The 25,800-nt window shown below is 40.4% G+C and overlaps 1 protein-coding gene across 1 annotated transcript in view; it reads right to left on the reverse strand.

Moving 5' to 3' along the window:
• Nucleotides 1-366: 366 nt before the first annotated feature.
• The window catches only part of LOC110951180 (voltage-dependent T-type calcium channel subunit alpha-1I-like), a 285,257-nt gene continuing 259,823 nt past the window's right edge, over nt 367-25,800 (reverse strand). Inside the window, exons 34-38 of the mRNA XM_051945256.1 lie at nt 17,843-17,983; nt 12,978-13,112; nt 11,115-11,289; nt 6,414-6,637; nt 367-4,885 (exon numbers count right to left, since the gene is read on the reverse strand). Coding sequence (XP_051801216.1) covers nt 4,217-4,885; nt 6,414-6,637; nt 11,115-11,289; nt 12,978-13,112; nt 17,843-17,983 — 1,344 coding nt within the window. The 3' untranslated portion in view covers nt 367-4,216. The remainder of the gene's footprint in view (nt 4,886-6,413; nt 6,638-11,114; nt 11,290-12,977; nt 13,113-17,842; nt 17,984-25,800) is intronic.

The raw sequence follows: 25,800 nt of genomic DNA on the forward strand, positions 1-25,800 counted from the left end.
GAGCCAGTAAACACGGAGCTGCCTATACGGCTTTTCAAAATCTTTCCACTCCGGAACCTGGTTTCAAAAATGATCGTTTACAGACCCCCAAAACGCCGTCTTCGTGTGGATGATACGCAGATTCCGCAAGAAACCTATGCGTTTAGATCTCAGTTTGTCTTCGTGTGGATGGGGCCTAAGTTTATTCCTCCCAAAGCAGTTAATACGAACAAGCCTGGTTTCCATTATCTTTCTGATTAAAACCGCACAACTTTTGCACAGGTTGTTTGTGGCAGTGTGAGGGCTTTTGGTTTGGTAACCACGGTGCACGGCAGTAGAGAGTTAAACTGAAAACTGTAAGAAAATAAACACCAAGTTAAATCGGAACAGTTTTGAAACATCGCTACGTGACAGCAATTTATTTGCCCTACAGGCTGGTGATTTAGCCTCTGATTTATTAATCCAAAATTACAGAGAACATATTGAACATTGTGCAATATAATGTCAGTCAGCAGCTTCAGTACTAAAGAGTTTCTTTCAGTGGAATCCGATAAGAGGCCTCAGACGATATGTGGCTCCTGGTCACTTTGGATCTTCGTTCATCTTTTAAGCTTTCAACACTTAGCAAGCTATTAAGTCAAGGGTTATGATTAGCAGAGCTTTAACTCACTCAGTCTGTTAGCCTCTTGACAAAAAAGCACTCTGACAGAAAGCGCTCTATCATTTCCTGTGTTGTTCACATGTTTCGTCATACTAGGCTGAATATTTGGCCCAAAATGCAATCATTGAAACGTCTTGACATTTTGGTTCATTATACTTCTGCGAACTCAAAAAAACAGATTGATGTTATGCAACTGTTTCTTGAATTGCAAAGAGATCGAGCTGTTATAAAAAGACTATTTTGATCTGCAGCTGATCCTTAGTGGCTGACAGGGTCACTGTGTGGATGTTGTCTGCCTGTAGGAAGAAACATGCCAAAATGAGTGATGAGTGCTGTAGCAAGAAGTTTCACATGTGGACAAAAGCAGCCTGAAAGCAAAAATATAGATTATTAAATTACACCAAGAAAAGTTCTTTTGGATATTAGACAAAAGGTTAATTTCTAAAAAATTAGAAAGTTAAACCAGTAGGCTAAATTATTCATCCAGTCTAATTTAATTTTAAAAGAGGTGTCACATGCAGTTATTCTAGATCTTCTTGCAGCGATACCACTACGGTCACAGCCTGACAAAACAAATACTGTACTGTGAGTAACACTTGAGACCCATATTAAACTCTGACACAACTCTGAAGAACAAACGGAGGGAAAACAATACAGCAAATGACATTTTGAAAGAATAACTTCAGGAGTCCGAAGATGTTGAAAAGCTATCTGACTTTTATATGACACTAGAATGACATTTAATCAAACGGGGGGGGGGGGGGGACAACCCACATGCATTTTGAAAATAAAGAAAATCGGGTCGAGGAGATGGGAGGGAAAAAGAGAACACACACTGTGGAATACATGAAAACATCATCATCCTTTCAGTGACCTTTGAATCTTGGTGACATTTTATTCTAATACATGAATTCATAAATATAATCTTCTCTCACCATATTGCCTATCTATACGAGTCTCATACATCTAACTGTACATCTACTGTAGCATATTGCATATCTCAAATAGAGGTGGGGTCGTCAATAGTCATTTAATCCTCCCGCTTCCCTGTGGAAGGGAGATAATACAATCGAATGAAAATAAGGAGGGGAATGAAGACAAAGTAGGGAAAGAGATAAACACTGAGGTTTCTTCTGTCTCGCCATAAACAACTACAGAAACATCCTGCATTGTTTTGACATTGGCATCTTTGTATGATGGTGGCTGTTGGTGTGTGTGTGTGGGATAATGTGTATGTGTGTGTTGTGTGTGTGTGTGAGTGTGAGTGCATATTGGTCCACCTGAGGTCCACCTGGTTGGGATTGTAATGATTGTGACACAATTATATATCATCACAATCTGTCAAAATGACAAGTGCTCAAAGGTAAAAACTACATTAATTTGGACCACATTGCTTGCCATAGTATTAGCTATTTTCTAATATCATGCTACACTCAAGCAGACCTGAGTCAAATAATCATTTGGGTTTAACAGAATCGGAGCCCCTTGCTTTTCAGATCCTATGCTGACTTCACAAGACCCTATGCGTTTCTATATTACATTTTGGTCTTTTTAAAATTGGAAAAAGTTTAGAAAATCTGTTGTCCAGTTTACTCCGAGTCCCTCGATCCATCCCACAAAATGACATAAGCCGGTATCTTCTATTTGATTTAAAATAAACTGTAGTGCTGGTGCTTTCTGGTGACTACAATAAAAGAAGGAACTGTTGACATGTTAACAACCTGGCGATTAGCAAGGGCCTATACCAGTGGTAATATTGGATCTAATAATGTGGCTTTGTTGTCTGTAGGCAAACACTGTTGGTACAAATGCAAAAGCTTATCCAAAGGTAGCCTTTGCATAAAAGACCGTATAACTAGAGACGCACAATATTGGATTTTTGCTAATATCTAATATGCCGACATTTTCCAAACCATTTGGGCTGAGTCTTTCCTGATTTATCCATCCAACTGCAGAGAACACCAAGCCTCGTGGGGTGTGGTAACATTAAATCCACCTGCCTCCTGCCTATTCTTCTTGGGATGACCCACTGGCAGGTTTAGACATAACTGCTTTTCAAAAGGGCCCATCGTCTGTGCGAACTAGCTACTTCAACTTACATGCAAAACTGGCAATATTAATTTTCATTCAATGCGCTTTGAAAAAAGAGAAAAGGGTGCTTAGTTAGTTACAGCGTCCAGTTGCAATGCCAATCACAAGGTAGGTAGCATGTCAAAAGAAGTTTCAGCAGTCAACAACTGTCGGATGCAAAGATGCTATTATTATGGTAGCCAGAGGGTAAAGCTGGAGAATTTAGAAAAAATAAATAAATTGCATTAATCCACATCTTATGTTAAAGAATTGTTTTTAAATTAGTTCAGATTTTATCTTTGACCTGTAGAAAGTACAACAACCTATTTAACATGTACATATGTAGGACATGTACTGAAAAAGTCCTTTAAAGTGTTTGTAGAGGGAACCTAATTTCAATGTTTTTGTTTTAAAAAATAGCTTAATATAGCTTTAATCTAATGTACTAATATATTAACATCAGCAAAGTCTCCAGAAAAGGAGTGGATGTATCTAACCAACATTTTCAAACAATTGTGGTAGGCAGCAAACAACTGTTTGCCAACAGTATTTGGCCCAGGTCTGCATTCAATACATTTTAGCCCTTTCATGGGTATGGAGAAAGCAAGACTCCACTCGGAAAGTGACCAATGCTTCCACTAGCTACCCACAAGTATCTCAGCAGCAGTCATATGTTCATTCTTCTTTTCAAAGAGGCCCTTCGTCGATTTTCTGACTAGCCAGGCTCCTCGCTTGTCTTGCCTCCCTCTTTCTCACAAATGGAGACAGGCATATCGACATTCACACAACTTCAATTCGTTGAAGTTGAAAAAAACAAAACAAAACACACAGAATATACAACCTTTCAATTTTCCATTACCCACCAAATCTGCCAAAGAGAAAATAAAAGGTTAGTGCTACTGTTACTGATGGATATTACAAAAAAAAAAAGAACAACAGAAAAAAACAACTGTACAAAGTTCAGTTCTTCCTCAAAAGAAGCTTCAGAGTTTGTCATCTGTCCATTTGTGACAACACTGGTTTTGCGCAAAGGTTCAGGCCACACTGGGTCAAGCAAGTCCTGTCCCTTCATGTAAACAGCATCACTTTCGTAATGTCCATCAATTACCGCAATTTTCACACCCATCTCTCTAATGGCTTCCGGATTATTCTGTCAAGATGGCTAAAATACAAAGCCTCTGACTGCCAGATCATTCAAGGCGGATTCCTGATTATGCTTAAAGGCCCCTTGTCAATACTGTTAAGACCTGTCTAAGAGCAACCACATGTCCTGTGGAAATCATCCCGCGGATGTCAAAACTCAGAGGTACCGGTCATCTTTTGAGAAATGACTGATCCCAAGCAGCTGCATCTGAGGAGGAAAGAGAGAGAACAGACAATTCAAAGACGAGAGAGAATTTCAGAAACAGGTTCACAGGACGTGTATTCAAAGTCTCTCCCTGTTCTGTTCAAAGTCCAGAAATGCAAATAGTAGAAGAGTTCCACTACAGAGAGGCAACAAGTGTTTCATCTTTTTTTCCTGGAGCTTGTGTCTGTGGGCCGACTGCTGCTTTTCATGCTGAATCCTGTGAAATCATTGTCCTCCTCCTCACCTCTTGCCCTTTCCTCTGTCCAGGGATTGGAAAGGTAACCATGGGTATCTATGCTGTAGAACTGGCGTCCATCTTTACTCCGGGCAGATAGATTGGTTTGGTCTAGAGAACCTGTGCTGTTACATTTCTTCACCAGCGGGGGTGCCAGAGAGCCCGGGGTGAGCAGCGAGGTCAGAGAGAGGCTGTTCAGAGTTTCCGACAAGTGTTCGCTGTTGAAGGTCTGGCGGCAGCCATCCCTGCCCGTCCCGGTGCCCACGTCCTCATCTGAAGGGTCCATGGAGTCCTGCCGGGGGCAGCCGGGGCTCGTGCTGCCGCCTCCACTGCTGCTCTGACTCCTCTGGTGCCGACGGGTGGCTTGGAGGGTTAATGTAGTGCTGCATCTCTTTATTGATGAGCGGCCCTGTTCACCTGTGGTCGGTCCCTGGGGGTGTAAAGAATGGCTGGGGAGAGGGACGAGGACAGGCATGGGGAGACCCAGACCTCGGGGTGGGGAGACGCTGAAGCTGAGCCCTTCTTCCAGCGTGGTCTGCAGGCTGCCCTCTGAGCTCTCTGTGGCCAGCGAGGAGTCACTGTGGGACGGGTGCTGGACAGAGAGGATGATCTTTTTAAAAATCTAAACCAAAAGATTAACTTTGTCGAAAAAACACACCAATACACACCTCTAAGCTCAGTCACTTCTTACCTGGGCTTTCAGGTGGGGCAGACCGACAGACCCAGTTAACAGAAAAGAATGATTTAAGCTCCAGACTTAAAGTTTGCTGACAAGCATGAACATGGTTTACTGTCATGGCAGAAGGGCTGACATGCATCTTCTGTCCAGGATGATGGGCTGTATCAGTGTTATTGAAATAAAATACAAAAAATGAAGAAACGAAGAAATAAATGTTGCAGCAAGACCAACTGTTGTGGGACACTAGAGATCCATGTTTAAAATAGTGGAACACCAGCACTGGATTCAGTTTTGGTTTGGAGATGGAAGAAATGACTGCGACGCAATAAGAAAGTTTTAAAGTTCATTGATATTGTACAGCCTGTTCAAAAAAACATTGTTTAATTCAAAATGTCACATGAGCAATGGGATTTTGGTCATTATTCCTAATCCTGGCACCAATACTGGAATATTCTTAGTGGACAAGACCACAGGGAAGAATATGAGATAATGAAAATTGAGAAATGGAAAAAAACAACTGCAAAACAGAAGACATAAAGAAAAGGCGTAGAGAGAAAGATCACTGAGGAACACAGAGAGACTAAGAAAATATAGAAAAGCGACATGAGTGGATGCGAAAAGCGAAAGCCAAGAACAACAGCGTGCATGGAGTCTGTATCAGGCTCAGGGCTGGCCAGGCTAATTAGCTGAGCGCCGCAGAGCATTACTGTAACAGCTCAGGATCACAAAGGCACTCAGGCAGGAGCTAAACAAACCAAACAGGTAGAGGAGAGAGAAGGAAAGATCCGTCTCCATGGTTACAAAGGAGCAAGAACTAAAATAAGGGTCTTTTCATTCGTGTTTGTTTCATGCAGGAGCAGGCAGAGGGGAGGTGTTTGTTTCAATATGGATTCTAGCTTTAATTACCCTAAATGACTCTGGAGTTTCAACACTATGGAGTAGAACATCAGTGGAGAGTGTTAAGTGTTTCTTCACAATTTACCAGTGCAATGATTACAGCACTCAGCTCTTTTCAGCCATTCTTACATCTATAGTTTCTGAATGATAGACCGCACAATATGTTTCTGTTTAACCTCAGTTTAAACTCCCAATTAAGTGTTCATTTCTAACAAAATGAAGTGTTTGTCAGTGACTGCAGCTATAATTACATCATTAAAGTCAATTTTTTTCTGTCTTCTTTGACTGTGCGTGAAAATACATTAAGATATGTTATAGTGTCGGGTGTCCAGATAATCTTATCGAAGCTACAACTTCTTTTGGTAAATACAATCACCGTGATTTGTGTTTGATGCACGGCAACTTTGGTTCACTGAGCATTCACTCAGAATGATTTCTCTGCTCTGTTCCATTGTGTTTCTGACGTGCTGCACTGAGACTGACGTCAGTCCTCCATTCGTCTCTCCAGCTAACCCTCCAGACACAAATGAACTGCTCACATTACCTGAGAGCTCAGAGGCCTGCTGCTGCTGTCTCCAGGTGAGCGGAGGGAGGCCCACGAGGCTGGGGAGGCCAACCTGGATGGCCCTCTGTCCCCTGGGCTAACACCATTCCCATTCCCTGGACTGTCTGGATGAGCTGCAGCAGCTGGGTGGAAGAAATCTGCTGGTAGGTGGAATTTGGGTGAAGACCCACCATCACCTCCACTGCAGCTCCCTTCATCAGCACCTGAAAGGAGAGGGTTGCGATTTCACAAAAAAGTTTTTATTTGTTCGTTTTAGTGTGTTTTGCATATTACATTTTCCCGTATCATTTCTTATCAGGATGGTTCTGTCTCTGATACAGGGCACTTTTGTCTTAAAACCCATAGCAAACATAAACAACATAATAGGAAGGTAGGAAATATTGAACCTAATCTCTTGAAAAGTCTCAAATCTGTTTGCACCTCTATGCAGATGATACACAACTCTACATTTCTGTTTCAATGAACATTCACTGAGACAATACCCGTGGCTCAGATTGTCATTGCAATCTTTGATATAGGTGGCCTTTTACCACCTAAACCTGGTGTAGGTAGAAATTTGGTGACATCACTGTGTAATAAAAATCGATACCAATTGGTCTGAGAGAACTAGATCTCTGCTTGTCGTGCTTACTGTGTTTTCAGGTTTAATGAAAATCTAACTAAAGACTTTGGCCAATCAGGTCAGGGCTTCAATCCTATAAGTGCTCAAATGCAGACAAGCAGGAACATCCTCTCTGATCGGAGAGAGCCTGATTCAACAGCACAAAATCCTGCAGGAAATGTTACTATTCCAGCATTGGCAACACCTTCCTACAAATACGTAAAAGCGATCCAAAATAGGAGCACAGAGTAAATAAACAGAGTTTGACAAGAAATACAACAAAACGTGCCAATAGCAGCGAAGCATACTTATAGAACACAAGCTGCATTCAGCAATTACTGTATTAAAAGTTTGCCAGTTTCTTTCCCTGAAAAGGTGGTGCTATTTAATTTTCTTATAATATCAAAACATGTAGTTGTGGTTGGTTAAGTTGTGTAGGTAGATCGACCATCAAAACTGGTGACGAGTGACGATGTTGCTGACAATTTAGTCTTCTGCTAACTAAAGCCCAAGACTCAAGGCTGCAGCTGATTCAGTTCATGTTTATGCTCATGGTTACAATCAAGCTTGTGAGGCCTGGGCATATGAAAAGCATCCATATGCCTGAGCTCAACTAATGAGGAAGCGAAGGAAAGAAAGGGGGGAGAATAACGTACTGTTCACAGGCCTTCCTCAAAAAGCAATCAAGCATCAAATACAGATGGTTCAATTTGTTGCTGTAAATATCCTTAAGACAATAAGATCCATCATCCAAATAGTATTTTATTTTAAGGCATTCCACTGCCCCCTTCCAGACAACAACAGTGAGCTCACAAACTACAGGATACGGAGTTTTGCTGAAACTGTTCTTTGGTCCTGGGTTTCAATACAAATTTTCATGTAGAGTTAAAACCAAGCTGTCGACAGAGAGAAGCACCTATTTTACTATAAATTAAGAGTAGAAAATTCATGGAAACGCTTACAGGGATTACTTTAAAATTCACCAGAAATTCCCTGAAACTTGTAATTTGCTTTGTCGTATATTAAACCATTGCAGCATCCACTATTTTGAGATATTTGGATTTACGCCTGTTCCTGTCTAGCCAGATATAGTTGTGTAATGTCTATTCATTTCTGCGAGCACATTGTTAACAAGCTTCAGACTGAAACTGAGAGATGAAGTTTTGTAACTTTTTTCTCACCAGGGATTTATCATCGTGAAATGAAAGTCATAAACTGGAACATTTAGCTCCAAATTAGACCTCCAGCGTCTGAAAAGCTAATGTTTGATTAGAATATCAAAACAAAATGCACTACTTACTGAAGTCATAAGCGACAAATTAAAAGTGGTAACGCCACTTGAATTGAGCATATTTTAGAGACATGAAAGCAGCAATTTAAATATTTCATTCCCTAAACTGAGCATTTAGAAAATTATGTAATAAAAAAACTATTTGATCTTTTGTATGGGTAATTAAGTCTCATTTTGTTGGCAGCAGGCACACCTTGTGAACACGTTTTCCATGTTTTCTGTGACACTGTGTCCACAACAGACTTTGCCTTGCATCGCTCCATCTGTTGTGGTGATGACGGTCATGTTACGAGAGGTGGTGAGCCATGAGCATACCAAAACATGTCATTCATTAACATCCCTGTATCTGCAGTGGAAGTCAATCAGCAACATGGAAGTGAGACATGTCCTCATGTGGCCGCCTCCTGAAACGCTCAGAAAAAGCCTCCTTTTATTGAAATGATACCATCAATGTCATGCCAAAGTCATGGTTTAATGAAATCATGGTGGTTAAATATCAGTGAGGGTCACAAAGAAGACTGATAAGAATGACAGGGAACGCTGATGAAGGGGATTATTTTAATACGACTGGTTGATGTGAAAGATTACGTTGAACCATTTGGCTGCCACTGGATGAAAAATGGCCCACAAATGGAAGGAAAGGAAAATTTCATGTATTGGAATCTACAGTGAGAGTCAGTCAACAAAGTCAAACATAAAAACGGCAGCAGCAGTATCCATGAAAAGGTAACAGCAGGTGTTCTCTTTTCATTGAATCATGGTCAATTTAATTTCGCTTTTTGGGCAAGACTTTCCAATAAATAATCAAGACACCAAACTCAACAAGGTTATTGAAAGTACAGGTCAGAGGACGGATACGAAAAATGTTCAAAGAGACTGAATATCCCTTGCAGTACAGTTGAATTCATTATTAAGAAATGGAAACATATGGTGCATGTGTATGTCTGCCCAGAGCAGGTCTCCTACAGAAACTGAATGACCATACAGACTAAGGGGCTGGACACATGGAAGGCGACAACAGTCGCGCTCCATTCATTTTCTATGGCTGCTGTGCGACGAGACGAACATCGCTTTCCCCCCTCCCAACAACGCAACGGCGACATTCGTGCATGCGAAATTTCGCGCGTGTTCATGGAGACGTGCACCCGCTGGCTTGCGACGCGATACAAGAAAGTTGAAAAATGTTCAACTTTTGTCGCTGTCGCCTGGAGCTTCAACCAATCAGCGAGGGTTTCACTCACTGACCAATGAGCTTTCAGCATGTTACACAGTACAGTCTGCTCCTATACATTAATGGTCCGCTCCGGTTTTCAGCCCTTTTCAACATAGAGGAGCAAATTATTTTAGCTTCCCGATTCTTTATGATCCTTCCCTTAATGACTATCGTTATATAAATAAAAAAGCTGCTGCATGGGAGTTGGTTGGCGCCAGGGTAAACTTTTATAAGCCAATGTCAATAGTAAAATTTCGGCTAAATCAAGCAATATCCTCTGGCTCATCATCTTTATGCTTTTCTGTCATGAAACTCTTTGAAAACCTAAAAAATCCCTCTAATTTCACAGCCAATCAGAAGTGAGGGAGACAAGCGATCTGTGCTTTTGCACAGCGTGCCGTGTGTCGCCGTCGCCTGCCGCTGCCAAGCATCGCGCACCGGGTGTTGAATTTGTCTCCTGTTGCGATGACTTTCGCATTCCCCCCTCAACTGTCGCTTCTCATGTGTCGAGCTCCTAATGAGGCAGTCCGCCAAGACAACTACGACTCCTCTGAAGGAGTTATGAGCTTCAGCAAATGCAACTGGCCATCACTCAAAAAGTATTTTGTAAGACATTCAGTGTTTCTTATTAAAAGACACAGTACCTCTCCTTTAGGCTTTGTTAAATGTGTTCACTGTATTTCATTATAGATTTGTCGAGCTGACATTCATACTTAGAAATCTGCATGTATAAAACCATGTTTTCCAGTTAGCAGTCCTCTACTTCCCTACTTTTTGTTGGCATATTGCTACATTTTCATGACCTGTTGCTGTCACTAACTGTAGGTCTGTGGAACAGACACTAACTGGCAGTAGTTGTAGTTTTGACCATGTATGGAATACAAACAAACTGAGGGACCAATTTGCCGAAATGTTGCTCTGTGGGGGGCATAAAATCCACACAGTACCATTAATTACTTTGGCTGCTAAAAACTAGAGAGATTTCTTTTCGAAAGGCAAAATTATTTACTAATATATTCAGTAGAAATGCATTACTAAGTCAGTTTTTTGTTCCATGTTTTGAGGCACTTTGTGTTCAATTGCAGTTAAAATGAGAAAAGCAAAAGACCGAAGGTGAATAAAACAAAAATGCAGTTCAGTCCTACAGATCCAAAGAATTCCGTAGGGCAGCAAACACTCCTTGTGCAGCTCCTCCATCAGAAATGAAAGAGAAGAGCAGCTGTTTTACGTGTTTACAGTGCAGCCACACTATGTAAAAATGTCAGAAAAAAAAGAAGTTATTTGTCAAGATGCCAGGAACAACTACAATCTTATTTCACAGTGCGAGAAGCACAAGCAGTTTCACAGACAACAGGAGAGTGTAGTTAGGACAGAAAACTAGCATCTTAACTGCTAATAGCATGATGCAGCCATATTTTGCAGCAATCCAGCTTTGTTTTCTAGTCATTCTGACACAGTACACCACAGTGAGTACAAACAGGCACAGACAGATGACAGATTTCTTCCCTCTGGATAACGGCACACGCTAAACACAGCGTCTGTAATGCTGTTCTGTCGTCATGTGATCTCCGGTACCTTTGCAGTGTGCCGGGCTTTGTTGCTCCAGCGAGGGAGGATTTAACTGAGGATGGATGCCCACTTCAAACAGCTCCTGGACACCGTCCTCGCTTCCTGAGCTGGAGGGACGGAGCCCTGTGTAGCCCCCCTGTGTGAGCAACTCCTCCGAACTGTGGGAGTCAGTGCTGCCCCTCTGAAGGGAGAAATCAGAGAAAAATGATGACGATAGAGGAGTGAGCGGAAGAGAACAGAGCATGAAATGCAGAGATGCAGAGAGAACAACCGTGGTATCCAGGTGTGCTGATGTTCACTGGAGCAAGGAAGATATCAAACTAAAGCCTTTCATTTCCTCTTGTCATAATGGGAACCCAAGTACAATTTGTTTCCAATTTCAAAAAGCTCCCTTTTCATGTGTCTTCCTTCATCCACCTATACAAATCTGATTAAAACTGGATGTGGTATAAAAAAAAAAGCAGCGACAGGCTTCAAAGCTTCAAATTGCTTGGCTGTTGTCGATTGTAAACTGGATCAAATGAACCGGTCTTCAGTATTGCGGTGATGAAACGGGCCAGGTGGAACCACTCTGAGCTGAGAGCACAGCGTTGATGGGGAGATGGAGATATGAAAGACTCGCTCTGCCTCACACACATCCCAGTACGCCCACGCCAAGATCACAGCGGGATGCAGGTGCTTTAATCAGGCACTAAAGCATGTAAATAGTAATTAATGATGATTAGCAAGATGGAAGAGGTGTGATGACATGATTTGTGACTCCTCAAAGCCCCATAGACATCTAGCGTGTGTGTGCGTCTGCATGAGTGAATGCACATCATTTTTATTACACTTAACAGGGCTTAATCTGAGACAGGCACCTTTAATACATGGCTGTTTTAAATAAAGCTGTGTAGAGATGCTCAAAAATTCATTAGTGGATATGACAGTGATTTGCACACACACGTGCAGTCGGCCTCTCTGCATGTACACTGTACGTAGGGCTGGACTGTAAATTTGTCACACGTGGCTGCTAGAACATAACACACATGTATTTTTCACAGGAGCAGCTTTGTGCAGGTTGGTCAAGTATGCTAAAAACAAAACAAAACACAAAAACAAACTGTAAACTGTTTCTCTATCCAAGAACGGGAAGAATGAGCAGTGAGTGACAGAGATGGTAAATCTGGCAGATCCTAACGATCTTAATCTTTCTCCAGAATCTCAGACTCCACATTTAATGTCTCAAAACTATGCAGGCAGGGCTGTCCATAATCACTGGCCGTCCAAACAATAAATTGCACACTCCAATACTTCATTGGACCGCCTTTAGGTCTGAGAACGACACACATTCACCGTGGCGTCGTTTGGATAAGCTTTTGCAATCTTAGAGCATTTATTTCTGTTCAGAGTTGCATTCATTTTCTAACAATATCTTATATTGATGACGGCAGAATCGGACCGCTGTGCAAAGTCTTCTCCAGAACATCCCAAAGATCCTCAGTGGGGCTGAGGTGTGGACTCTGTGGAGGCCAATCCAACGCTCTGCACCACCATCATCAAAACACCAAATGAGAGAATATCTTTTGAAAAAAAACCTGTTAACGCCTTCCAGTAGAGGTCCAGAGAGTTGGAGAACAAATGCAAATGTGGGCTGAAGAAGATGTTCTGCTGTTCTGCTCTGATGTTTTGTCAGACGATGGAGCACCACATGGTGATCCAACACCTTACTGAGACATTTTATACCGTTTTTTTCCTTTAATTTTACATCTGGTTGTATGTGTGATGCGACAGTGTGGGATACAGGGACACATTTTGCCACATGGTCTATGTAAGGTAAGTGTTGTGCATGTCTTATGTCCATGTGCTGCTGTGTGAGTGTGACCCTACCTGGCTGCCTCTGACCAGCAGCTGGTAGCTGCTGTGCTCATCCAGGCTGAGGTCATCAGGCAGAGCTGGAGATGATGACTTGTCTGACAGCTGCTCTGACATCAGCGACGCCTGCTCCACCTCTGCCAATCGAATCTGTCCACAAAACACACGGTGATCAGTCGCGTTGCATGACTCATTTGTCGGCAAGACACGAGAAAGACGAGGAAAGGCAGAAACCTGACTTGGATGTGGCGACAGAAACTAGATGGAGCATCTAAGTCAGCAATGTTCAGTAATCAAATAAAAATTTAGTTTTTTCACTGCATTTCGAAAGAACACAAAAAGCACAAGCATGAAACTGAAGGCTTCAGGCTTTGTATTAAAGAGGAACTGACAAGCACATCAAAGAAAAAATACTTCAATTAAACAAAAATGTAGTTTACAGCCATTATATTATTTGTGGTATTTTTATTCGACAGTTTTAAAAGAAAATGAATGTGAGTCAGACAGCTGCACAAAAAAACCTTAGTGTAAAAAAAAACACCGATAAAATGAAAATACGTATAAAAAAGCATTCAGACTCGTGCTTTGAGTATTTATGCTTTACACAGATACAGATACAGTAGACTATATATTGCCAGATATATTTTATGTACCTTTTAAGCTTTAAATTTCCTAAAAAAAGGATGAGATCTTAAAACATTTTCACCTCAGTGTGGGGAGATCAGATCAAATAAATATGACGTACAGCTCTAATATTTAGTTTTGAGGGAACAGGAACGAAGAAGAAAAGAGCAAGGCCATATTACATTAAAGCACATTTACATTCCAGGCAACCTCCAAACACATTTTATTTGCACAGAGTAAACAATAAATATCACAGCCCTGGGTGAAGCAGTTACTGTATGTATGCAGAAAATACGCAGTCAGGTTGTGCTTCTTTACAGGCGTCTATATCATATCTGAAGCACATCAGCAACAGCACGACCGCAGACAGAAACATCCAGTCTGCACACACATCAGGAGGAAATCACTGGATCACTGCAGCTGAAATTGGTTTTGGGACATACACCCCCTGCCAAAAGTTTTAGGACGCTTTCTCATTCATTTGAATGAGAAAACGTCCTAAACAGGGGGTGTACGTGAGACTGACGTGTTCATGGGAAAATCTGCACAGTTCGCATTCACTCATGACCAACATGTGTGTAAATCATTTAGTGGTGAGAAACGTGATTGGAGCCTTGAGAGGGACAGGATTGTACGAGGAAACATCAGAATAATCCAGGACACAGAGGTAATATGTGCACATTCTGACAGCTAAACCCTATAATATTGGACGCAGCTGTTTCTTTCATCAAAGCAAATTAAATGTGTTTACCTTATTTCAAGTGGAATTTAATCGGATGAAAACTGGAATACGATTTAAAGTGCATATATCATGAACAGCAGTGGGATAAAAATTGGATTTTTTTACACGTTATTATCAGGATAAACACATTTGTGGTTCAAGGACATTAAGCACTGAAACATGTTTTACTTGCTGAAAAAGAACAGCAATTCCAGAAGCTACAAAAATACTATTAGAGCATAGTACTGTGGCTTGATTGTAAAGTAATGCAAACATCCACGGCTAATCTTCATATCTATACGGAAAATATCATTGTCGCCTTCCTCTCACCTTGCTGGGATTTAACTGAAAAAAAAATGGTTTTAAGGGATATTGTATAGGTGTTTAGGACAAGATATACTTTCAATATTAGAAAATTAAAGGAACCTTATAGCAGTTTAGGATGGTTTACAGTCATATTATTCATGCACGGTCTTTTGAATAATGCATTTGGATCTGCCAGTACAGTAAGAATATTACACTGCTCAAACATGCAGCACAGTATTTTATTCTATTAGGCAGTGACCCTAAAACAACAATGAATGTCACGGTGTATAAGAGATTAACTGCACACAGAGAGTTCCACGGCTCTGGAATATGTGTAGGATTATTTACAGCTGCCAATAGGTTTGTGTTGCTTCTTTTGTTTACACTGGAGAATGCATAAGCAAACAAGATTTTTAGTGAGCTGAGGCACATACAGGCAACTTGGGGAAATGGAAGATGGTGTAGATCGACTGTGATGTTTGATCTTGTATTGACTGGGGGATACATCTGTGGATACATGCTGAATATACTTATTGGACTGACACACACATACACACAGTGTGTCACTCTCTAAGTTGTTTGTGATGCACAGTGTTGGTATCTGGTTTGGGAAAGCTGACATTCGTTAGTTTGATTCACGCATAAATGTTCCTTCAGTGACTCTCACAAACACCATGGCGAATATGATGTTGCAGTCACATCCATCAGTGGGACACACACACACATTCATAGACTGTACATAAATCTTTATATACAGATTTCTTTCTTCCTTTCTTTCTTCCTGCAAACACTGTTTGTATGATCTACGTGTACAACATGTTCACAGGTGTTACCAGTGCTGGAGAAAATGTGACACGAGATACTACAGATTATTTTACTACCTATATTTTTCATTTTTTCCCAGATTATCTGCTCTGTGTAAGCACAGCCTGCAGTTCAGCTGGAATTTTGCCTTGTGACTGATCACACCTGAAAATCCAAGACTGAATCAGTGCAGAGTAAACGTTTTTTTGGTGAGTGGAAATGGAAAATGAGACACATAAAATAAAGTGGTTTTGATGAAAATTGTCCCTATAAAGCTTAGATTTGTTCAATCTTCCCAAATAAACAGCACTCAACAGATGAGTAGTTCAAGGATCGCTAGAAAATTCCAAATCCCCCCATTCTCGCTGTTTTTCCAGTTTCTTGCTCTGATAAATGGGTCATTCCAGAAGTGGAGGACATTTTACATCCCACCCATCCAATTTCAGATAATCTATGTACAAAATACTAAAACACACAGCTGCTGTTTAAATGTTCTTGTCTTGAGACCAAATGTAAAAAGAAAAAAAAAAGAGAAAAGAATGTTTGAAAATATTTTTAAAATTACCAGATAAATCTGGAATTCCCCCTAAAAATGACATTTTTCTCTTGTCCTACCCTGATGATGACCAAATTGAATGTCAAATATAACTGCTAAAATGAAACCTAAACCTCCTTTTTGTGTATTCATTCTTTCATTGATGTATCTTGTAATTGTGGGAACATTTTTTAATCAACATAATATTTTAAATATTAATTATTATGCATGGAAATGGTTAGCATAACCTTTAAGCTGATAAAAGAAGAAAACAGGGAATCACATGATACACTGGAATTAATATCATCAAATAGTTTTCCAAAAGAATGGGTGGAGCAAAGCTATGTCCTCTCTTCTATTTTTCATATTTTCATCACATTCATCACACTCTCTCTACCTCATATTATCAGGATCAGACTCATTCTTTTCACTGTTTTCCATCAGTGGTCAGCAGTAACAGCCAGCTAAATATCTAGCTTCTATTGCTGAGAAAAAAGCTAAGATTAGCATGGATTAGCAACCCTGTTACTGTGATCAGAGTAGGGTTATTATAATAATATGATACAATAATAAAAAATAATAATACAAAAAATGATAACAGTGATGTGTAAGCAGAGCCAATCAAGCCTTTGATAGTTTACTCCGTATCATTGATGACTGTGGAGCAGAAAAATGTAAAAGAGAAGGTTTATTTAAAAATAAGAATGAAGCCTAAATGTCCTCCAATGACTCTAATGGTGCTTTTTTGAGAGTTTCTTTCAAGGCAACATGTCTTTCAAATTTGCTGCTGATTATGGGATTGAGGGGTTTAATACTGAATTGCACTAAATAATATGCGTGATAATGTTCATATTGATAAAACCCCATTTGCTGCTTTATGCTTCTTTTGTACCTCTTCCCTACACTGCAGTCCTTTAAGCTGTATAGCTCCTATCCTTGTCCCTGGGAGAAAAAAAACCTCACTACAGTTTTCAAAGGACACAATTTCTCACTCATAATATCAGGCCACCTTCTGCCGTTGCTCTGTGGTCCAGCTCTGACGCTCACATGGTCGTTGTAGACACTTCAGGCGGTGAACAGGGGTCAGTGTGTGAACTCTGACTGGTCTGTGATGTTCTGACACATTTCTATCACAGTCAGCATCGAGGGCGTCAGAAATTTCTGCCTCAATTGTGTGATCGGTCCTCACAGGTCAGCGTTCACTCCCCACATTCACCACTGGGACCTGGGTGTCCATAACGCTGTTGTCTGTTCACCAGTTGGCCTTCCTTGGAGCTTCTGGAGATGTTCTGTTCCAGTCATCCAGTCATTACAACCAGTCATTAAAAGCTTTTAACACATCCACCTTAACTGACTGTTTACCTGCTGCCTTATGTGGCCCACATTGTTAAAAGGTGTTGCTGTAACATAACTGGTGTTACTCACTTCATCTGTCAGTGCTTTCAATGTTGTGTACGTGTGTGTATTAGAAGTACAATATATACCCACTAGTGCATGGGTCTTGCAGTCAAGACAACAGATGTTAAGAATTGGGCCTCAAATGTATGTCAGTGTGAGACTTATCAAGCCTAACCTTGCTGTTTTTTGTGTAGTTTATTCTCCAATCTGCTGTTATTTTGGAGAAAAATACACTTATCTAGCTAAAGGGAGAAAAGAGAAAAGAAAGTGCAAGAACATATTTTTGTAGCATTATGTCAGAAAAATAAATAAATCAAACCACATAGCTCTAATATGAACATGAAGGTAAAAAGCCTTTATCATCATGGCAGCATGACTAAACACTGTCTCAACTGTGACTTCTTCACGGTAACACTGGGTAGTTCTTTGTATTGTAGTAGCTGCATAGATGGAGACAGCATCACTGTGTGTGAGATTGTGTCCCCCTCTCACCTCTTCTGGGTGACTCTTGCAGTCCTTGCACACAGGAGGAGAGCAGTAGTGATGAAAAACTGAACCAGAGAGGTTGTCAATCATGTCCCCTTCCAACGAGTCCTTAATCAGCAGAGACACACTGTCCAGCCACTGGCTCTCCTGCAACACAAGAACACAACTCTGACCTTTGGGTTTGCAATTAGCACAAATCACAGTAACTCCAGACAAGAACCCAGCACATTTATAGTGGAGAAATAATAAGTTGTGTGTTGATGTTTTCACACTGGATGAATTGTGTTCAGAGCAGAGTCGATCACTTAAAGGCATTAGAGGAGATTTAATTTCCTACGACTTTGAACGTAGCATGCGCACATACAACCTCTCCCTCACCCCCCTCTAACCTCCCCCCTCTTAACATTTACGAAGAAACGCCCCCCTCCAGAAACTTGCGTAGCACTCGTGAAGTTGTCTTTTACGGCTGGGTCCCCCTGGATCTTTATCTGCCATTATGTAAAAAAAGATGAGCAAAACAAGTCGCCAGCTAACTACGAAGCTATACCAAAGCAACACATACAGAAAACACGTAAGTCCAAGGCGTACGTAATCTACGTAACTAGGCCTGAGCCGGAAGATTTTTGATTGACAGGAAAGGGAGCAAACCAAACGCCTCGGACTGAGCGCGTTGATTGGCTGATGTTTTTCAGGTCCTGCCATGTCCACAGTTATTTTTTTTAAATTTTATATTCTTTTAGAGACCATACATACAAGTCCACTAAAGGTCAGTATATTCATTTTATGTGAATCAGACAAACTAAATAAAAAAAACATCCTCCATAATGCCTTTAACAATCAGCAATATGCAATTAAGCGTACTTTCCCAAAATGCTGAACTCTTTAACGTGCTACAGGTGCTGTCATTCTATCGTATGTACGGAATACAAAGTTAGACGGTTTACTGTCACTTCAATTTCTGTCACTGCAAGAAACAAATGATCCAAATTACTATTTCTCCAGATTTAAACCCCTTTTCCCCCTCTGTCATTCAACCACGTTCTCCTTAAAAACCATCTTCTCCTCATCCTTCACATGTAGTAGACATGATACTGTCTACACTCGGCTTCTTCTGGGCTTTCTACCACTCTAGCCTCGCACCGACCCCGAACTAGGTGGCTGCTGACCGCCCACAGGTATTACTACCCTTGACCCATTTGAAGTCCCCCTGCTAAACACTGCCGTCCTCCTCGCTTCTGGCGTTACAGTAACCTGAGCTCACCACAGCATTATAGAAGGCCACCGCAAACAAGCCATTCAGTCATTAGCCCTTACCATCCTCCTGGGGTTCTACTTTGCTACGGTATAATCCTATTTATCACCTAGTGTCTACAGATACGGACCCGTAGCATCAACCGTCTACATAAGGCAGCCAGCCCCTCCACCCTTTCTTCCTCATTAGCATGAAATCTCATCTACTCCTCTCTTATCTTGCTCTTCGTTAACTTACTCTTCCCGTCTTCCTTTGTACGACATATGTAGCAACTATATCATGTGATGTGCTGTAATTAACCACCATCTGCTGGAGATGCGGTTATTTTCAGCTGCTGCTGGCAGATTCCAGACAGATCAGTGACTTTTGCCTGCTTTAATTTGAGCATGGGGAAGACAAATGTCAATTTTGTAAAATTAACTGTGGGACCTGTTTAAGAAAAAAAGAACAAAAAAAGTGTTTCTGGTCTACTTCAGACAAGTTGTAGATCGGAATTCACACTAAATGAGAGAACATGCCAACATGCCATAATTGGCAGATTCCTGTGCTTCAGCCAGTAGCCAGTATGATTTAATACGAAAATAAACTGAAATATCAAATGAAGACAAAGTCTTAAGGATTGAATTTGGAGAATGAATCAAGAGCGGTTTAGCCGTTGAACTTTTTTTTAACCAAAAACACTGATATCAGCCTTGAATTGACACAACCTGTCAAACCTCTTCAACCACCTGTAACATTTTTACTCACTGTGGGCTCATTTTTCACTGTAATTTACAGTCCTGCCCCTCTACAGAAACAGCACAATCATTTCTAAAAACAGACAACTCATAAATGTCTTCTGTCCAGTGCAGCAAAGTTGTAATTACATCAATTACAAACACGAAAGAAAAGTTTGAATTATTTGACGACAGACATGTAGAATAAAGGTATTTCGATGACATATTTGCTCCTGACGGAACCACATGTCACAGATAAGTAGCTGAAGAACCGCCAGAAAAGTTACAATCTTTCAAACAATTCTTTCTGCTTGTACAGTTCCATGCTGCAATCAGTGGTGTAATTTTAACAGTTTTTTTAAGACACCATGTCTTCATTAGTTGGTTTTGGGGCTCAGAGGCTTGAGAACACCAAGTATGTAGCCAGCTATGTGAATATAAGTTCATAACGTTGCATTTTTCAAGAAAAAAAAGCTACAGAAGCATCCATTTTACTTATATGTAATATAAATATAAGTCATTCTCCACTATCGGCTGTATGTTCTCAGCTTATATATTGCAAGCATTTGACTATTCAAAATGTCAGTCTTTAGAAGAAAAGTCACGGCTTTGTATCGGTAATTTGCTGAAGCTCAAGTGATTAACATTTAACTTGATTAGAACAATGTTATTATAGACAACATCAGTAGGCAAATCATTTAAAAATGCAGTACACTGAAAGGATCCTTTCTTCAAGTGTTAATGAAGAGTCAAATGTAATATTAAATGTTTTTTTATGTCTACAGTGTTAAAAATAGTGCACTCGCTCACATTTGAATACTTTTTGTTAGAGTTTTTATCTTGTATAAATCATTGTTCATCATGTGAAATGAGATGAAATAGAGCTGGCATGTAAGCAGGAAGTATTTTGTTTTGTAGCTACTGTTAACTCATAACAAATTATTATTTGCAAATGATGATGAATTAAGACTCAATCATTGCAGTGTTTCATTTTACTAATTTTGTTTTCATTGTAGATTAGATGTTCTGGGTTCCCAGCTTACTGATCTTCTTGCTGTCACCTCCTGCTAGTTGCCTTTCTCCATATTATGCTCTCCTTGTCCCTGCTGCCATGTCTGAAGTTCACACTTCTAGTTCCCTCCAATATATTCTCCTTCCTGATTTTTCTCTCTTTATGGGGATAACTGCTAAAGGGTGTGAGGTGAAGAGGGCAGCCACAGTCAATAGCCAGTCCTTGGCAGCTCGACACACCATGAGAACACACATGCACATTGTTTTAAGTGCTGGGAGATGCACAGTGAGTGGTGAGGCTGCCTGATTGATTGGCCAGGTGGGGGGCCTTGGTTGTGGTAAATGGTGCCCATGACCTATTTTGATTCACTGGGCAGCTGTGCGGTTTCTCCCATCCAGAACTACACCCCCCGTCAAAAGTTTTAAGACACCGTCTCATTCAAATAAAGTAGAACCTGTCCTACAACTTTTGACAGGGGGTGTATTTCATCATATGGATGTGATCAGGGCAGGACTCTGATCATACATGTAAAGTTTCAGGCAGATTGGAGCATGTTCAGGACATTTACACAGCATTTGAAATTTCATGGCGAAGGATCAAAATTCCAGAGGCCGCCACGGACACGCCCTTTGACTTTGGAAAAAGATTTTAATAACTTTGGATCATTAAGGCCTCCTGTATGTACTGGCCCAATTTGAGGTGAATTGGAGTTTCCCCCTAGGAGGAGTTCGCTCTAGAAAAAATGAAAAATGGGCAAAATCTGACATTCAACGCAAAATAGCTCACTTTCTGTTGGGTTTGGAATGTGGCTGTCACTGACTTTTTTGTTCAGCCTGATGTGCTGCACATGTGTACCAAATTTGGTAGATACACCCCCTGTCAAAAGTTGTAGGACAGGTTCTACTTTATTTGAATGAGAACGTGTCTTAAAACTTTTGACAGGGGGTGTACACTCTGAACCCCACATTCAGCATGGCCTTTATTATTTCACAGACATTGCACTCATTTTTATGTCTAAATTCAGCGGCCATCTCTCTCAATTGTACAGAGTCCTTCAAAAAAATCCTGGATCCAGACGGTGACCTGGATCACCTCCAAAATCTAATTGATTGTTACTTTTGCTCTTCCGGACATTCTGTGAAAATTTGGTGAAAATCCGTCCATGACTTTTTGAGTTATGCTGTTAACAGACAAACAGACAAACAAACTTCGATGATTACATAACCTCCTGGCGGAGGTAATAATAATAATAATAATAATAATAATAATGATAAAGGATGGCCAGTTTGCTGCTTGCTAAAAACACCTTTTCTCTCTTGGTGGGACTGACTTGCCCTGCATGCTTCAGATGAACTAATTACAACCAGAGTGCATCCACTTAATGATAATTGATTGCCTTTTGTCTAAATGTTTTGTTCACAAATCCCCATGATCATCTAGAGGTGAAGTCATTAGCAAGTGAAGTCTTTCTAACAGCATGAATAATTCAACAGTAATTGTACAATAATATTGCTCTGGTTTTCTTAAATGTGTTGGGAATTAAGTTATTCCTTGTTTTGTTTTGTGTGAGCTTTCTGTAAAAGTTCAATGGATCTTTTCTTCTCTGCAGGTTTGTACTTAACACAGAAAGGAAGAAATTCAAACTTTGAGACTGTGTAGTTTATTTTATAGACTCTGGCCGTCCTCATATGTGCTCTACATCAATTTCCAAACTACCTGCCTGCCCTACGGGGAGCCTGAATGAGGTGAGGAAAATCTCTGGAAATGTAATGAGCTATCCGCAAAAGAGACTCTGTACTTTTGCAGCCTGTAAGCAGTCATAAGAATGAAATAAGCCGAGCGGTTTTAATAAGCGTTGTGTTTCACTTGGCCTGTTTGCCCTCTCCACTTGTACATTTCTTGCTTCATCTGTCGTGGAATTTGCAGTGTGACTCTTCTTCCCGCTGATTTGTACTTTGGGTTTGTAGGGACTCTCAACTTGTTTGTCATTTGACCCTTAACCGAGATGTAAATGGGGCTGAAGCGCTCTGCTGCCTCTTCATTTATCAAGCTGATTTCATTAGATTTCTGGATTTATGTGGGGAAAAATTCACTTCTTCACAACATTTTCACATTCATTTTTTTCTTCTGCGTCCATGTTTTCCTTCAGTCATCCTGTTTGTTGTGATTTTGTTTTTCCGTGGCCGTGTGTTCCATGAGGAAAACACTTAATCCTCTAATAAATGTACATATAAAAAGGCTTTACAGTGTGCTTTTGCTGGCTAATCAGGATTGAGATTAAAAACACAGCGCATTCAGAAGGACAAAAGGAAAGGGTCCACCTTTTTCTCGTTCCATCTCTATTTTTACTTCCCTCCTGATTAAAAATCCCAGTCCGCTGACAGACAATGAGCTCCATGCACAATGAGAGCGTGGTGAAATCTGCCACCCACTCACAATCTTAATGCCTCTTCCAACCATTCCAGTGTCAGCCTCTCTCATGCTGCTCCTTCATCTCTACTTGCTCATTGATTCAGTGTCATTCTTTGAGATGGATGACAAAGTTAATTTCCTTCCCTATGAACCGCAGCACAAAAGATCACTTAGGTTAATTAGGTTCACATGACACAGTTACTACCGAATCCAGATTTGTTGCTGAAAGAGACCCCAAAAGTAATCTGATTCCACTTTCTGTAACTGCAGTCAAAGGAAATGACATATTAAGACTTCTGTGTGGATTATTGGTAACTTGGGAATCATAAGTCATCGAACAAAGTGGCGCCAATTCAATCTAGTCTGACTCAGTTGATGGATGACATTTAAAGCTGCAATAATTTACTTTTCTGCCCATTTTAGGGGGGTGGATCTGCCTTTATATATAATACGGACACATTATTATGTAATAAAGTTATAGTGGTCAATATGTTAACAAGCATTATTAGTAAATATCTACTTGTTTACATTTATGGAGAGTTGCATTTTTTTCATTGTCAGGTAATCTGCGTTCACCATTTAATTAAATTTTTTGCTCTGTTTGGGTTTCAACCAGAACTAACAAAATACATTAAACGGATCCATTACGTTGGGGGGGAAAAACAATGACTAAACAGTTAAACAGCACGCTGCGCCATGAGCATTTTACTTCATTAGGTTTAACTGCAGAGCGACTTGAAGCTGCAATAACTCGCGTTTTACATTAAGACGAGGCAAACCGATAATGTGGAACGTTCAGTGGTGAAAAGGCCACAACACAGCTTCTACAAAATTATATGTTGTTCATTATTATTGATTTTCTTTTCTGTTTTAGGGGTTTCGGGAATGACTGCTGATTAAATACTTTGGGCTGTCTATTGTCTGTGTTTGTAAGTTTTCCTGAACCTCTGTCTCAGTTTGCGTTATCCATGCTGCTTACTTCATAATCTAAACCAAACTTAGATTTCTTTCAGTGTATGTTTTAGTATTTTCCTAGTAGATTGCAGCAAATGAGCAACAACGTCCATTTCTGTTTAGAAGTAGAGCCACATGTTCTTGTTGCTGAGACAGCAGGTGGAAATATTGACAGTATTTCAGGTTTCTTGTTCTTGCTTGATTTCATGAAAATGGTCTTTTCTTATGCCATTAAAAGAACAAACTGCTGTTTAAAAATACAGACTTTTGATGTGGGAATCGTGCAAAGTTTTGGCCAGTTATTCTCTTTGTTTTGTATTATTTCAAAGTCAACATGTAACTTTTTTCTGTAAACTGTTAAGAAAGCTTAACTATATAAAGTGTCGCATTAAATTAGTATCTGTGCCTGCTGTCAATTCCACACCACATGTATAAATCAGAGAATGAATAAATATGACATGTGAGCAGCTTTGTCAGAGTAAAGCGGACACAGGTGGCACTCAGATAGCACTAGCCGTCTATTAATCAGTGTTTGTGTTTACAGGGTCATTTCCTATAAACCACAGTGCTGTTCTCTCAGCACTGCTGTCACCAGCTCAAATAAACCGAAGCTAAAGATCAAGCGATCCACCTTGATCCTATTCACTGGTTCAAATACGATCCCTCATTCATCCAACCAATCATTCACTCACCTCCCCAAACTACTAACTAATGCTCTCCTCTCCCTTTTGCCTCCCTCCTTATGCTGTGCTCAGGTTTCATTTCTATTTGTTCTATTTTTCCCATTCTCTGTTTCCAGATTCCTCTTGTTTTCCCTCCCCTCTGCTTTGTTTCTACTTTTGTTTGTTTATTTACTCGTTTCCTTCTCTCTGGCTCAGCAAGCACACTTCTAAAAATACCTGTTCTCGTCTGCAGGTGCTATAATTTTATATGAGTGTGACTGTAAATGTGGCTTGTTTGTGATGCAGTGATCAGAAAGCTGAAATGACGCTGAGCCAACACTGTCACTGATAGTATTCTTTAGAATGGTGGACATGGCGGCTACTTAATACCTATGCGCCTGTGTGCATGAGGGTCCTCTTGCACACAGGGTGTTTTGTGTGTTTTAGCTTGTCCCAATGCATGTGTGGTAAAGTCATCAACACCTTCTATTTGCACAAGCAGGGCAGCAGTATTTCATGAATAAAAACAACTCCAGCTGCTGATCTGTCCCAAAGAGCCTGGCTGGAGGAGCTGCACCAACTGTTGCAACGGATCAAGATTATGGAGTCTAGAAATAACAAATACACTCCTGCTATTCATGCACAGTAAAATATTGACAGAATGTTTGCACAATGTTGTAATATCAGCCAGGCTGCAACTAATAAGAGTGGTGACAACAGTTGAATAATCAATTAGCCATTTAAAAGGACATAATTCACCAACTATTAGCTGTGAAAGATTTTTTCATGTTCTAAGATTTGAAGATTTGGTTGTTATATCTTTCTTACATTATGGCTGATTTATTCAGTCAGGATATTAGACTGTTAGTCTCAAATAAAACAAGAAGACATGCAAACCCTTATAGTCTGGAGGTCCCTTTACTGAGATAATGCCATATCTGGAATAAAAGTAACTG

The sequence above is a fragment of the Acanthochromis polyacanthus genome, chromosome 3, assembly GCF_021347895.1.
Source record: "Acanthochromis polyacanthus isolate Apoly-LR-REF ecotype Palm Island chromosome 3, KAUST_Apoly_ChrSc, whole genome shotgun sequence".
Classification (NCBI taxonomy): Eukaryota; Metazoa; Chordata; class Actinopteri; family Pomacentridae; genus Acanthochromis; species Acanthochromis polyacanthus.